The following is a 15,230-nucleotide window of genomic DNA, read 5'->3' on the forward strand; positions in this document are numbered from 1 at the left end:
TACCTTACTAGGCTTCTCCAGATGTCCTGTAGTAACCTTAGGTGAGATTTAAGATAGAGATCTATGAGAATGGAAAGGTGATTGTGAGAATGTCCCATGAGAATGTTTCTAAGAAGTGTGTGGGAATTTGTCTGTGAGAAAAGACTGTGGGACTGGAAAAGTGATGCAGTTTCAGATCAAATTATCTACATGAGAGACTATAAAAGAGATCACAAATGCAGTTTTTGATCAGCCCTCATAGGATTAGTCACGCTGCTGCCGTTTGCCTAGTTGCTGAGTCTTATTCTGAGTCTTATCTGAGCCCCTGTGGGTGAAATTTAAACTGTCATTCTTTCCTATATATGTGTGTATTAAGATACCTACACTGTATAAGAATATATTATATTACTTAATAACCTTGGGTTTTGTGTTATATTATTCATTCTGATTTATTCATTTACTGGCTTTGACCAAACTAAGTATGCTCATATGTACTCATATAGAAATGTGTAGTCAATAAAAAGCATAACCTTCTTCCACTGTGGAATGTCATTCTTTTTTACCCTGATTTATTCCCAGTGCTGAGATAAATCTCTGGTGGGAGTTTCCTCATTGAGTCTGCCTGTTTAGATTTACTGCTGGAGCAACAGGCACGAGCCTAGGTGAAGTGTGGTTGCTATGTACAAAGACTCTAAACAGCTTTAGGCTTAAGGGAAAAGTGAAGAACCCTTGAATCTGTGTGTGGGCGCATAATAGGTAGTTCAAACTATTTCACTCTATTAACTTGGTTTAGGACTTCATATGATGACCCAAGGAAGGCTTACTGTGAGGGAGATTATATGTCAGGATGGGTGAACATTGATATGTTTGCCTCAAAACTATTGTGGATTTGAGTATTCTTTTGTGACTACTCACAGTAACTTGAGAGGTTTTGCAAGTGTTTGCAAGGATTTCTGCACTTTCCTGATATCCCCTACCAGCCTCTTTACAAGCAAAGGAAATGAGAATGAAAAGCAACCCTTGCCTTGGCTTGTGAAATAGGGGTAGTAACTGCCTGCAAGGAGGACTGCAGCTCTCTAGCTTGTGTCCTTCCTAGCTAGGGTTGCCAGGTATCCGGTATTTGCCCAGAGACTCTGGATTTTGGGGGTCCTCTCTGGGTCTCCAGATGAGTCCGCTTAATCTCTGAACTCTCAGCTTTCATTTTTTTTAAAAATTAAGTTTCTAGGTGGTCTGGTTCATGAGATAAACACCAAAATATCAGCTGCTGCCCCCCCCCGCAACTTCAGTGCAATGAACTCTTAGCTGGCTGCTTTAACCCCATCCTTTCAGGTTTGTAGCCAATAAGTAAAGTCAGGGTTGTGATTGACAAAGGATTTCTGGGACTCCAGGCAGTAACTAGACCCCATTGCAAAGGTAGAAACCTTTTTTCCCTGTTTATCTGAAAATCTCATAAATTGAATAAGTATATAGTTTTCAGCGGTACCAAAAGTCTTTTTTTCTCTTGTGTGCAGGAGTCAAACAAGTTTAAATTTTCCTGGGCTGTTGAAGAGGGCAGTGTTTTGAAAACCTTCCCGATATGAATCTTTAATCCAATACTTGCTTTTCTGGGTGTTAAGCTTCAATGCTAATCCCACATACCCAGAGTACACCCCATTGACTTCAGTAGGAATTACCTTTGAGTCAACATGGTTATGATTGTGCAATGGAACTTTTGAGTGAACATAGCAAAGGATTGTGCTCGTATTGTAAATCTTTCTCTTCCTCTCCAATCATATTTTTAAAGCAAAGAGGCAGGGCTTACATGGGTATCACTGCTCTTATTATGTAGGAAACTAATACTGATTTTATTTTTTAAGAAAAATGTTCTGCAATGACCAACTGGTTTTGACAATAAACTATTATATGGGCTCTATGTATTTTTACATCTTCAGTGTGTGTGTATTTGTGGAGTCTTCCCAATGACCTGCTCCTGCTGGAAGGAAGGGTGGGATATAAATCAAATAATAAATAAATAGATAAAATAACCCTGTGAGGTAGGATTGCCGATTGGAAACCAAGGCAGCTCACAAGAAGAAATAAATCCCTTTAAAATCCAATAATCATAAAAAGTATAAACAGTTGCAAAACAGCTTAAAGAGGCACGATTCTGAATTTTGGGTTGGTTGAGTGTTCCTTATCACTTGAGGCTGCAGTTCTGTGCACACTTCCCTGTTTGTGTAAGTCCCATTGAATACGTTGGGACTTGCTTCTGAGTAAACAATCATAGGATTGCACTACAAATATCTACAAATTTTGTACACCGCCCAGAGAGCCTTTGGGCTTAGGGCGGTATATAAATTAAATTAAATAAATAAATAAATCTTTACAGGTTGTATAAATAATAAGCATCTTTGACAGTCATGCTTATATAAATATTTCTTCATGTTATGTGCCAATAAGTATTTGATTTCACACTATGGTTGCACATTATTACTTCCTTTACATTTTAAGTGTGCCCTTCTTCCTTTGGTGGTCATGGTTTCCCTCTGTTGTTTTCATCCTGAGGGGAAGATTAGGCTAGGAGATGGTGAGTAGCCCATGGTCACCCAGTACACTTTATAGTTCATTATAGTTCATTATAGTTCATTTCCATTTAATTAATTAAAATTAATTAATTAATTAATTAATTAATTAATTAATTAAAATTATTTACATGCAGGCAAAGTTTATTAAATAGATCCACACAACACATTTAAACCATATCCAACTTGCATTTAAAGCACATGAATTTCCCTAAAGAATACTGGGAAGTGTAGTTTCCCCCTCACAGTTATAGTTCCACCATCCTTAACAAACTACAGTTCCCATGATCTTGTGGAGAGATTCATGTGCTTTACATGAATGATGTGGATCTGCCCTAGGTATGATGTGCATTCATTAACGAATTGAAAAGAACAATTTTAAAAGATATTTTTCTAAACAGGGAAAGGACTGTAGCTCAGTCGCAGGACATATGCTTTGCATGCAAAGGTCCAAAATTCAATTTCTGGAAAAGACTATTGCCCGGTATCCTGGAGAGTCAATGCTAGTCCATGTCATCAGCACTGAGCTAGATGGTACCAAATGGCCTGAGTTGGTATAAAGTAGATTCCTTTGTTCCTAAAAGAGGAAAGAGACCGAAGGGCCACAGTGACTCCAAAATTAATTTATGTATTTTATTTACAACATTTATATACCACTTTATTGTAAAAAATACAAAAAACCTCAAAGCGGTTTACAGAAAAAATTAAAACAAAATTATTGGCAAAAACAGCTAAAAACATGTATTTAAAAACATTCAAAATAATAGAACCAACCATGAGTTATAAACTGATACAAAAACACCATAGCTTCTACCTGCCTCGGTAGGCTTTGCTAAACAAAAATATTTTTAGCAGATGCTGAAAAGAGTACAATGAAGGTGTCTGCCTATAGGCAGGGAATCAATACGCAGGGAGTTCCGTGCTGCCACACTAAAGGACTGATTTCTTACTCCTTGAACTTGGCCTCGTAGCAAATCGGCAACCAGTGCAGCAGTATTATGTGCTGATAGGGTCTCACTCTTGTCAGCAATCATGCCACAGCATTCTGCAGTAACTGCAGAATGAGTGCAATGAAATGAGTACAATGAAGGAACCTGCCTAATGTAAATAGGAAAGGAGTTCCAAAGCATAGGTACTGCCACACTAAAAGATTGATTTCTTACAAGAGCAGAGCAAGTACTATGTGGAACCCGTAATATGGGAAACACCTTGAACTTCGCCTGGTAGCAAATTGGCAACCAGTGCAGATTTCAGAGCAGAGTTATTATGTGCTGATAGGGTCTTACCCATGTCAGCAATTGTGCTGCAACATTCTGCACTAACTGCAGCCCCCAGTCAGGTTGTGCTGCGTGGGGATTTCTGTAACATTGGCTGACTGGCTGCCAGAAGTTTTTGTTATGTTATGTTAATGTTTATTTATACCCTGCCTTGAGGGCCATTTGGCCATCAAGGCGACTTACAGAAAAAGTAAACACAAATATAAAAATACATCAACAAGGCAATACATCAATAAAGCAATACATTATACAAAAAATAAATTAAATAGCAAATAACATTAACATTAATTAATTCTTAATTAAATTAATTAAATAACATTAATTCTTGTATCGTTATTACACTCATTAAATTTTTAGTTTTGGTTAGGAACCCTGAATGGTTGTGGGATGCTGAGTTTTCTGTCTTACTCATAGGAATCTTTTGTGGTTGGTATGGTATTGCATTTAGGAAATCATTACTGTCTTTTGTTTTTCTTGTTCTGTTTGCATTTCATTTACCTCTGACCTTACTCCCTTACATCCATAGAAGCAACAACAGTGGTTCCATGTGGTCAGTTCAACCTTCTTAAACCCACTGATAATGCACCTTGTTATTTGCATAATGGTTTGTTTCTTGCCCAGTAGTGGTAAAAGAGAATTCACATACTGGGAAGTGTGGCTTCAGTTGCTGTTGTTCCCAATCTAGTGCCTGTGAGGGTTGACAAAACCATGTGTTTTCTCTATCAGTTATTACTCACTGGAATTGGGTTGGCTGTCAAAGTGAGCTTATAGCAGCCTACAGTGTAGGCAAGAAAGAGTAGATAATCTTCTTAACTCTTACTCATTTCTTAAACTGCTCTCTGCAGTGAAGGGTCAAGTCCGTAAAGATGTTTGCAGCAGCTACATTAAAAGGCAGGCAGGGCATTCCAGGCAGGGGGTTGCCAACCCTGCTTTGATACCAGTATCTTTACAGAAGCAACAACTAAAAACTCATACTTCACATCCAAATGCCAGGGTAAACAGATGTGTCTTAAGTAACCAACAAAAGGTATAAAGTGTCTGTTTTGGGACCACAACAGAGAAGACTCTGTCATGAGCCATCACCCCTGGACCTCTGAAGGATTAATACAAATCCTAGTTTGTATAGTTTGCACCTCTTCATCCTGGCTTTTGACATTTGAGATGTGTATTTTTACAACCGTCTCTAGCTGTGGTTGTAATTTGTTTTAAACTGCTTTTAATAATGTATTTTATATTGTTGTGACCCGCCCTGAGACCTATTAGGGAAGGATGGGTAATAAATTTAATTAAACAGCAGCAGCAACTCCTCATGCCATTTCAAATTTAAAAATCACATCACCAGAGTTAAGAGAATGAGTTGCTAGAGATAGCAGTAATGGTAATATACTAGCAATTTTGAAGTGCAGAGTACTTGATTGTCTTTATTTTGGTAGTTCTCAGAAATGTGCTGTGAGGTAGATCATGTTTAAGATCAAGAACTAAGGGCTTAGTGACTTTTCAGCACATTTACTTCAGCTTGCGACACCTGTAAGATTTGGATCACCAGTCTTCTGATGAAAGTAAAGCATTGTCCATTGGAGCAAGTGTTAACTCTTGTTTACTGTATTGTGTTTAAAATTGTCGTGTTGTCTTTTATTATGTAACAGCAGAAAACCTATTTCCTATCACCAACTATTTCCCCCCTCTGTTTGTGCTTTTTCCTCTCATTTGTTTTCTCACTTATTTATGGACCTTTCATTGCTTTGGTTTCAGGTGCGAATGTCTCTCTGGTTTATGTGGTGTTCCAAAATGCGAGGCAGGCTACATCCCCCAAATAGTGTCACGTGGAGATGGAACACCTGGCAAGTGCTGTGATGTCTTTGAATGTGTCAATGGTATGTTCACAGTGTACTTGGGTTGAACATTTTGAAGTATTTGGTTTATGACTATGCTGTTGAATATGGGGCACAAGCAGTAATGGTGAAAAACTTCTATGGGACAATTTTCCTACTACAAACTTTTCATTAAAATTGTCACAGATTTGCATCTCTCAGTAAAAAGATACTGTGTTCCTATTTATAGTGCTAACAAGAGTCTTTCTTAAATTGGATGCAGCACTCAGAGTACTTTGGAAACAGGAAAGAGCACTCAGATCTGCTACAGTGTTCCCCACGTCCTGACAGTGATTACCAACTACTCAGGAAAAATTGGAGCATCCCCTCCTTGTTTCTTGAATGCTAAGCAACTGTCTTCTCCCTGGCAGTCTCCACTACTGCTGCTTACATGCAGTTCATGTTTATTTTTTAAAAGGCTGTTGCAAATGCCGCCACAAGCAAAATAGGTGGATGTTGCGGGGGGGGGAACATATGTCAGGTTCACCATTTTTAAAAAGTTTGTTGAAGAATTTTATTTCTTCTAAAGCTACAACTTAAGCCATGTCACTGGTTAATGAAGTGGTCACAGTTAATAGTGAATTGCATTATTATTAGATTGCTTCAAAAATTTCACATGGTATTTACACCAACATAAGAACATAAAAAAGCCTGCTGGATCAGGCCAGTGGCCCATCTGGTCCAGCATCTTGTCCTCACCTTTGGGAAGCCTGCAAGCAGGACCTAAGCGCAACTGCACTCTCCCCTATCACTGTGTTCTGTGGGAGCAAATTCCATTGTTCAGCTATGTGCTGTGTTTCACCTAATGTGAAAAATGGAAAGATTTTGTTGGAGAAAAAAGGCAAATCTTATAAAGTATATCTGCAATGACATAGTTTTTTTATATATTCATAAGGAAATCTGAAAGCAGTCTATTTTTGTTAATTCTGTACATTGCTTAACCTATTTTGATATGTTGGCTTCTACTGGTAAATCATGACCACATTCCAGATCAGCATCTTTTTGGGCACAGTAGGTATGTGTTTGTCTTCAAACAAAAGCACAGGGATTTGGGCCTCATTAATATAGAATGCAGGCACTGGGTAAAATGCTATATGTATTCACACATGTCATGATTACCAGTAAATGTGCTTGCTGTATACTGGCATGTTCATGTGCAACATTAGCATGCTGGTGAACGATGGCCAGGAAGGCTATGATGCTGCTGTGCTAATGTTGAAAACAAATGGGCCAGTGAATTGAAATGTGGCCAGGGTTCTGGAATGTGTATTAATGTCATGGTTTAATGGTGGTTCATATCCTGTATCAGGTCTTAAAAGCCGCACTAAATGTTCAGCTAGCACTTTTAATTGTGGCTTACAAAATTAGAACTAATTGGGCCACTGATTAAAAGTAAACTAACTGTTGAGATTTACTGATAAACATCAATGTTAATCTAATATTACTTTCTGCAGGGGTCGCTAACATATGGTCCTTCTGATACTGTTGGATTCCAGCTCCCATCAGCCCCAGCTAGCATGTCTAACTGTCAGGAATGATGAGACTTCTAGTCCAGCAACATCTGGAGGGGCATGGGTTAACCACCCTCTACCTACTAGCTTCCAAACTGTTAAAAATTAACAATAAATATGAACTCTATACTATGAATATACAGTCTATACATCCTAGTATTAGATTAATGAAATCATAGTTTAAACTTAATTAAATCAAGAGCAGATTGAAGGATTAAAAACAATACAATTTAATACATATAAAACCAGCCAGCGGGTTGAAAAAAAAGAGGGGGAAATGTATCACATGAATTTACAATTTTCAAGTAGGTCATAAATATATTATTCAATTGTCAAAGGCTCCAGTAAACAGATGTGTTTGCAAGCATACAGTGAGCCATGGTTTGGCTTGGCTTAGCATTGTATCAAACATGGGTTCTTGGTTTGTCTGGACAAGACAAACTGCATGCCCAGATTTGGATATTATGCTAAGCTAAACCATGGCTTAGCTCTGAGTAGCACATCAGCAGCAGGAGAAGGGGAGAGCAAAGCTGCCACAGTGTTCGCTATGAGTAAGCTGCATGTTTGCCCATTAACACTTGGCCTTAGTTTTGCTTAGAATTAGGGGTGAGCCAGGCTTGTAATCTATAGAATTTTAAATGTGTTTTTCCATCTCTCTTTATATTATTTCACTCTATGTCTGAGTTCAATCTGAATGTAAAATCATAAGGACAAATATTATTTTAATTACTCATCCAAATACTATGTAATTTTAGCACGCAGAGCAAGTAAACATTAATATACCTTCATTAAGTACCAGGCAAGCAGGTGTTCTAGCAGAGTATCTTTTGTTTGAATGATTTAAAAACCTCATCAAAGATCACAAACCAAATGATATACTACTGTAATAACGCTCAGTGTAAGAATTATGTTACCAAGAGCAACACTGCTCAAATAATGTTTACTACACCAGTAACAACTCAAACTAAGCAAACATATTACATGCTACTGGGCTACAGATCTCTAACAGTGAAATTTTGCCTATAAAGGCAAATTTAATTAAGGATTCTTTTTTATTCTTATTCTCCTTCTGAAATTTCTGCTCATGTTATGTACTGCTCATTAATGAATATTAATGTGAAAATGGGTGTTTTAAAATCATTTCTGAAATCTGCATAAGGAAGCACAATATCCTTTAGGCTACAGTGTCCAAGTTATACAGTTCTAAGCATAACAGAGGTTCTTTAAGTATAGATGTACTAGCCTGTGGCCAGATGCCCATTCACATCCTGCTCCAGGCTGCCCCCCCCCTTACTCATTGCTCCCATCTACTGACTTCCAATGGAAAAAGTGTACTCCGCTGGGATCATTGAAGAAGCAGCTCATGACGCTTCCTTATTTTCCATATTGAAGAGTGAGGGATTGAAGCAAGCTTTGTCAGAAGCTGCATTCTGAAGGTACCTGGACCACCTTGAAGTGGTGACTCCTGAAGCTGCTCCACCCTCACCTGGGTAAGAGGGAAACCCATGCTCCAAGTAATGGCAAAAAGGACTTCAACCAATGATCCTGAAGATGCCCAAATGCATACTGAGTAGGGAGAGCTTGGTGCTCTGCAGTTCCCCCATGTTAAACAAGTAGAGAAGGAAGCACAAGTGAAACACTGTTCTCTGAGGGAAGAAGTGGATGACTACAACTCACGTTGGCCAAGAATGTTGGCTTATGGTGATCTTGAGAGAAAGAGTGTGGGAAGCTTTGGCCCACTCACTGTCGCTTCTGGCCTTGCCCACTACTAACATATAACCACTAACAGATTACCCCCAAAGGAAAATACCAGGTAAAATAAAATTAAACCTGTAGAATAAAGCATATTATTTTTGTGAAATTTACCAGCAAGCTAAATTATCCTAGCCGCAAAAGCATATTTAAGACAGGTTAGATATGACAGTCAGGCAATAGATATCCCAAGGGTGTGCTACACAGCTTAGTGAAGGAAAAAGTACTTCCTGCTGATAATCTGCTGAATTAAATGCAAAAATGTCAGCCAGGGTTCATAGCAATCCAAAAGGTCGCAGTCACCTTTAGAAATCATCTGCAAAGAAATGTCTGCAATTTTGTTGTTTTCCTGATGTGTTCTAACTTCTAAATCTGTTGGAGTAAGATGATCTTGTTCTTAACGGGCTTTAATCACCTTTTAAAAACATTCTCTGAGTTCCAGTAACTTTCCTGATGTAATGTAGTTTCTGTTAATTAATCCAATAACATGCCATCAAACTCCAGGCATATTCTGTCTCTGTTCATTACATTGACACGACTCCCATCAGTGTCAATACAAATAGCTGAGCCCCAAAAAAACCCAGGCATATCTGGAAGCCAGAATAGTGTATGGCCCGGTGGACATACAAAACTGCCAGACAACTTATGCATGTAACTCCTGACCAAGAGATGTTGGGACTGCTTTGATCCACTTGCAGTTCCTTGCTCCAGGTACATCTGGGATTGGCCAGAGCTGAAAGAGGCACAAGCATCAGTGCAGAAAAAAAGGCAAAAGAAAGTTGCTGAGTTTCACCCCAAACATTGGCTCATCTGAAATACAGGCATACCTCGCTTAACGTTGCTTCACTTAACGTTGCCTCGCTATAACAAACATGCTGCATACGTCCCCGTACCCCGCTTAACGTTCACGCGCTTCTCAATAACGCACATTTTATTGGCATGACGCCGCTGCCATTTAGTGGTGATTGCATGCAGTACAAGTTAAGACAATTGCGTCACTTAAAGTAGATTTTCACTTAAAGTATACTCTCTGGTCCCATTGCGAACGTTAAAGTGGGATATGCCTGTACTTAAGCTGTCTGAATTGAGAAGGTGTGAGACAAAGTTGTGGAAGAACTATGGCTCATCACACCCGAATTTCCACAACTTCTAGCTAGTTATCCTCTACCTTTCTGTTAACTTGAGTAAGTAGCAGTTGTTTTAATGTAATCAGCGTGATAGACCACATGCTTTGTATGCAGAAAGTGCCATGTTCAATCTTAGTCTGAAATCCAGAGAGCCACTGCCTGCCAGTATAAGTGCCAGGTCAGATGGACCAGGTGTCTGACTCTGTAATCAAGCAGCTTTGTTTATTCATATAGCATTTTATTTTTTTTATATACCACTTCATTGTAACTAAATATTTTAAACAGTTTACCAGAAATATTAAAATTATCAATAAAAACAGTTAAAAACAGTAATTAAAAACAATTAAAATTTTAGAGGCTTCAAAGTGCTGCATATACATTATCTCAATAGTACTTGCAACAACTCTGTAAGATAAGTCAGAATTGTTTTTCCTGTATTAAAGATGAAGAGGCTGAGACTGGCCCAGACATTTTGAACTGGGGACTTACATCTGTGTCATTACTCATTCTCCTAGGGCCGGATGACACAAGATGTTAAACACATAGTTTAGTGTTGCATGTATCCTTTTTTATACTTCAAATAGCAGTCATTGGGGGGCCTAATTAAGATTAGGACCACAGTAGGGTGGGAGAACTTAATTCTTCACATGTCAGAGTTTTAACAAAAATTGCCACTCCAAAGCTCTGCTGTTTGCATTAAGTGGGAAGCTCCTGTTGGCATCAGTGGGAACTGCCATTCCAATGTAAATAGCTTCAGAGGGGCTATTTTTGTCAGGGCCTCAGTGCAGGTAGGGGAAAGATTGAACTCCCCCTTCCTGCTTTCTGTGGTCTCTGGGGCCTCTAGTGGCTGTTATTTGCAGTTTTAAAGGGACACATGCAACATTGAAACAGGGATTTAATGCTGCATCTAGTCTGGCCTTAAGCCACTGTGCTGTGCTAGCTTCCATTAAGAATAATTCTTAAGCAATTCATCAGTGAGATGAATTGGTAAAATAATTCAGTTTTATGCTCCACCTTTGGACAGAAATGTTCAAGTATTATTCTTTTTATAGCTGTAGGTGTAAAGCATGTCCTGGAATATGCAACTGCCAACCAGAAAAAAAAATATTTTCCAAACTTAAGCACCTCCTTAAAGCTCTTCCTAAAGGCTAGGAATCTTCCAGAACAGAATAAGATATGCATGGAGGACTGCAATAGGTGGAGGTGGGACCAGCAAAATCCAGGTTCCCCAACTTTTGCAAGCAGAAGCACTTTTGCCTCAGTCAGAGCCAGCACTGGATACAACCTGGTATATATTAACTATAGAAACATTTCAGATACAAAAATCCAGATTAGAAAAAAAATTGAATGAATCCTGTGAAAATAGGATTCAGATGGTCTTTTAAATGAGAAGCCGATATACAAATTAGGACCAGATAGCTTTACAAATGATGGTGCTAAGCCTTTATGCTTTGTATGGCCAGGCACCTCCATGAAAAGTACTCTTTTTGTTTGCTATTTTCAGAAGTGAAGCCAGCCTGTATATTTAATAGTATGGAGTATTATGATGGAGATATGTTTCGAATGGACACCTGTCGGTTTTGTCGATGCCAAGGTGGTGTGTCAATTTGTTTCTCGGCACAATGTGGTGAGCTACATTGTGACAGATATTATGTACCAGAAGGAGAATGCTGTCCAGTGTGTGAAGGTATCTTTCTCTGTTGCTATTTGAATTTCATTTAAAGGTAGATAGACTTTAGTGTTAAAAGTTTACATTTAATGTGCTAAAGCAATAGCTCAAAATTCCTGGTAAAAGATCCATGACATTGGGGTAATTCACTTCCTTGACACTGCAAGAGTTTTATTAATTGTCTAAAATATTTCATAGAATCTCAAGTGCTCATATGTCTCCTGCAGTATTTGTTTCTAATGTAAATGTACTGCCTTCAAGTCAATTCTGACTTATGGCGACGCTATGAATAGGGTTTTCATGAGGCTGAGAGGCAGTGACTGGCCCAAGGTCACCCAGTGAGCTTCATGGCTATGTGGAGATTCGAACCCTGGTCTCCCAGGTCATAGTCCAACACCTTAACCACTGCACCACACTGGCTCTCACACTGGTTTCTAATATTTTCTTATTAAAAGAAAATACAATTCATAGTGTACTATTTAAATATAATTAGTTGTTGCTAACGTTTGGAAATATCATTTTTGACTCTTAAAGCTGTGCAGTCTTGTTATTGTATAACTGTCAATGTGGCCTTGTAATATATCACTTTTAATCATTCCTTAATACTCTTTCAGAATTTTCAAAGCGCTGTATTATCAACATCACATATGTATTAAATTCTGCAAATACATTAAACCATTTTGGTTTGGTTTTGGGGTTGTTTTTTAGATTCCATTTCTCCAGTTAATAACCCTGCTGGGTGTTATGCTAATGGCCAGATTCAAGCACATGGTGACCGCTGGAGGGAAGATGACTGTACTTTCTGCCAATGTATGAATGGAGAATCCCATTGTGTTGCCACAGCCTGCGGACAAAGCTGTTTGAATCCTGTGAAAGTGCCTGGGGAATGCTGTCCAATGTGTGAAGGTAAGACATGGAAAACCCAAAATGCCATTTTAAAAATTGCATAGAAAGTTTTCTAGCTTTAATTTCTGAGACTCTGCTAAAGTTACCATTAACACACAAAAGGATTTGGATTACATATTGAACAGCAAGCAACCAATCAGATTTGATTAGGTATCGACATTGCTGAAGGCAAATGGAGCTTTCCCATTTTCCGCAATCTTAATGGGAGGGAGAAGGACCACATCTTTATTGTTCAAGCAGTTCTCGTTGTTTTACAGTGTTTACGGGCATTTTCATTGCCAACCAGTGCTGTGGGCTCTGCTCTAGATTGAGATACATGCTCCCAGCTCTGTTCTTCTTCAGCCAATGATTTAAGCCCAGCTAGTTTGAATGAGGGAACATTCACCCAGTTTCCCTGACAATGGGGACATGTTTATCCTTCTGATGTCCACCCCTCTTCTGAAGCCTAGCCAATCAGGTTCAACTATGTGATGATAGTAGTAAGGACAAATTAAGCACTCCCATTGCCCTCACTTTGAATTGGAAAGAGAGGGAACACACTCCTGTTGCCCAGGAATCCTGTGATTCTTTCCAAGCTGTACTGACAGTTTTGCACTCATTTTCACAGGAGTACAAATGTCATGAAAAGGGGCTGCATTTCACAGTGGGAAATGGTGCAAAATTTTATGAAATGTGCTTCCTGTTGCAGCTTAGCACATGCTTGTACAATGTTGAATAGGACTGAAATGTCAGATGCCAAGTATCTGAAGATGTTCTATATTCTGAATTATTTGAAAATACTTTTCTGTAAAATCAAGTCCTGTTTCCTTTTCAATGCTGTCATTACTAATATCATTAGTTTTGGATCTTGGATCTAAGAGATTTTCAGCAAGGCTGAATTGGCTTGAAAACAATATTGTTTTTGACCACTGTTTCTGGGAGAAAGGTAATTTTTTCTGTTCTCCCCCCCCCCCACACCCATTACCTTTTTTCTTCCATTTTAGGCTTCTGAAAATATGTGATTTTCTCCTGAATTCTTAGTTTATGGTTTTTGTTTTGTTTTGGTATGGTTATTTATGCGTGGAGGGGGGTAATATTTTCACAGCACTAGCTCTGTAGTAATGTTATGCTTGGATCTTGAACTACATTTCACTGCAGCTGCTTAAAATTCCAAGGAGCCCAATATACAGTGCCTTGCAAAAGTAATCAGACCCCTGACCAATGCTCCCATATTACTGAATTACAAATGGTACATTGTAATTTCGTTCCATATGATATTTTATTTTGAAACACTGAAACTCAAAATCAATTATTGTAAGGTGACATTGGTTTTATGTTGAGAAATGTTTGTAAGAAACATAAAAAACTGAAGCTTGTTGCTTGCATAAGTATTCAACCCCTGTCCTATGGAAGCTCCCAGTATATACAGATGAAAGAAATTGCCCTATCGAGGACACAGTTACCTTACCATTGGCCTCCACCTGTGAACCATTAAAGTTGCTGTCACATGGTCAGGATAAAAACCCCACTGTTGAAGGATCATTGGTCAGGCTGTGGGTCTAAAGGAAAATGAAGACCAAATAGCATTCTACAGAAGTGAGAGATAATGTAATACAAATGCATCGATTAAGACAAGGGTACAAAATAATATCCAAGTGTTTGGATATTCCAGTGAGCACAGCTGGATCAATAATCAGGAAGTGGAAGCTGCATCACATCACCCAGGCACTGCCAAGAAAAGGCCATCCCTCAAAACGCAGTGGTCAAACATGAAGGAGACTTGTGAGAGAAGCCACAGAGAGGCCAACAATCACTTTAAAGGAGCTACAGAGTTCCTGAAAGCAGAGTAATGGTGCACCAGTCAACCATATCAAGAGCTCTGCATAACACTGGCCTGTATGGGAGGGTGGCAAGAAAGAAGCCGTTACTCAAAAAGTACCATCTGAAAGCATGTCTTGGAGTTTGCCAGAACGCATGAGAATGCCCCAGCTGCGATGCGGGAAAAGGTTTTGTGGTCAGATGAGACCAAGATAGAGCTTTTTGGCCAAAACTCTTAAGCGCTATGTGTGGTGCAAACCTAACACTGCCCATGCCTCAAGACACACCATCCCTACAGTGAAGTATGGTGGTGGAAGCATCATGCTGTGGGGATGCTTCTCATCAGCAGGAACTGGGCATCTTGTTAAAATTGAAGGAAGAATGGATGGAGCAAAGTACAGGGAAATACTGCTAGAGAACCTGCTTCAGTCCACTAAAAAACTGAAGCTTGGGAGGAAATGAAGTTTTCAGCAGGACAGTGATCCCAAGCACAAGGCCAAAGTAACATTGGAATGGCTCAAGAACAAAAAGATGAATGTCCTACAGTGGCCCATCTCAATCCCATTGAGAATCTGTGGCGCTCTTTGAAAATTGCGGTCCACAAGCAACGTCCAACCAACCTGAACGACCTGGAGCGAATCTGCCAAGAAGAATGGGCCAAAATCCCTCCAACACTGTGTGCAAAACTGGTACATACCTACCCCAAAGCTGTTATTGCAGTGAAAGGTGACTCTACCAAATATTAATGTGTGGGGGTTAAATACTTATGCAAGCAAGATG

At 39.1% G+C, this 15,230-nt stretch overlaps 1 protein-coding gene across 4 annotated transcripts in view; it reads left to right on the forward strand.

Moving 5' to 3' along the window:
- Positions 1–15,230, forward strand: part of CRIM1 (cysteine rich transmembrane BMP regulator 1) — a 269,320-nt gene that overhangs the window by 156,298 nt on the left and 97,792 nt on the right. For 3 of the 4 annotated variants that reach the window (XM_061624691.1, XM_061624692.1, XM_061624694.1), the window contains 3 exons: positions 5,570–5,691; positions 11,583–11,765; positions 12,456–12,653. In XM_061624691.1, the coding sequence (XP_061480675.1) occupies positions 5,570–5,691; positions 11,583–11,765; positions 12,456–12,653 (503 nt within the window). The remainder of the gene's footprint in view (positions 1–5,569; positions 5,692–11,582; positions 11,766–12,455; positions 12,654–15,230) is intronic. The other variant, XM_061624693.1, reaches the window with a different exon arrangement.

Source organism: Rhineura floridana, chromosome 4 (assembly GCF_030035675.1).
Source record: "Rhineura floridana isolate rRhiFlo1 chromosome 4, rRhiFlo1.hap2, whole genome shotgun sequence".
In the NCBI taxonomy this organism is placed as follows: domain Eukaryota; kingdom Metazoa; phylum Chordata; class Lepidosauria; order Squamata; family Rhineuridae; genus Rhineura; species Rhineura floridana.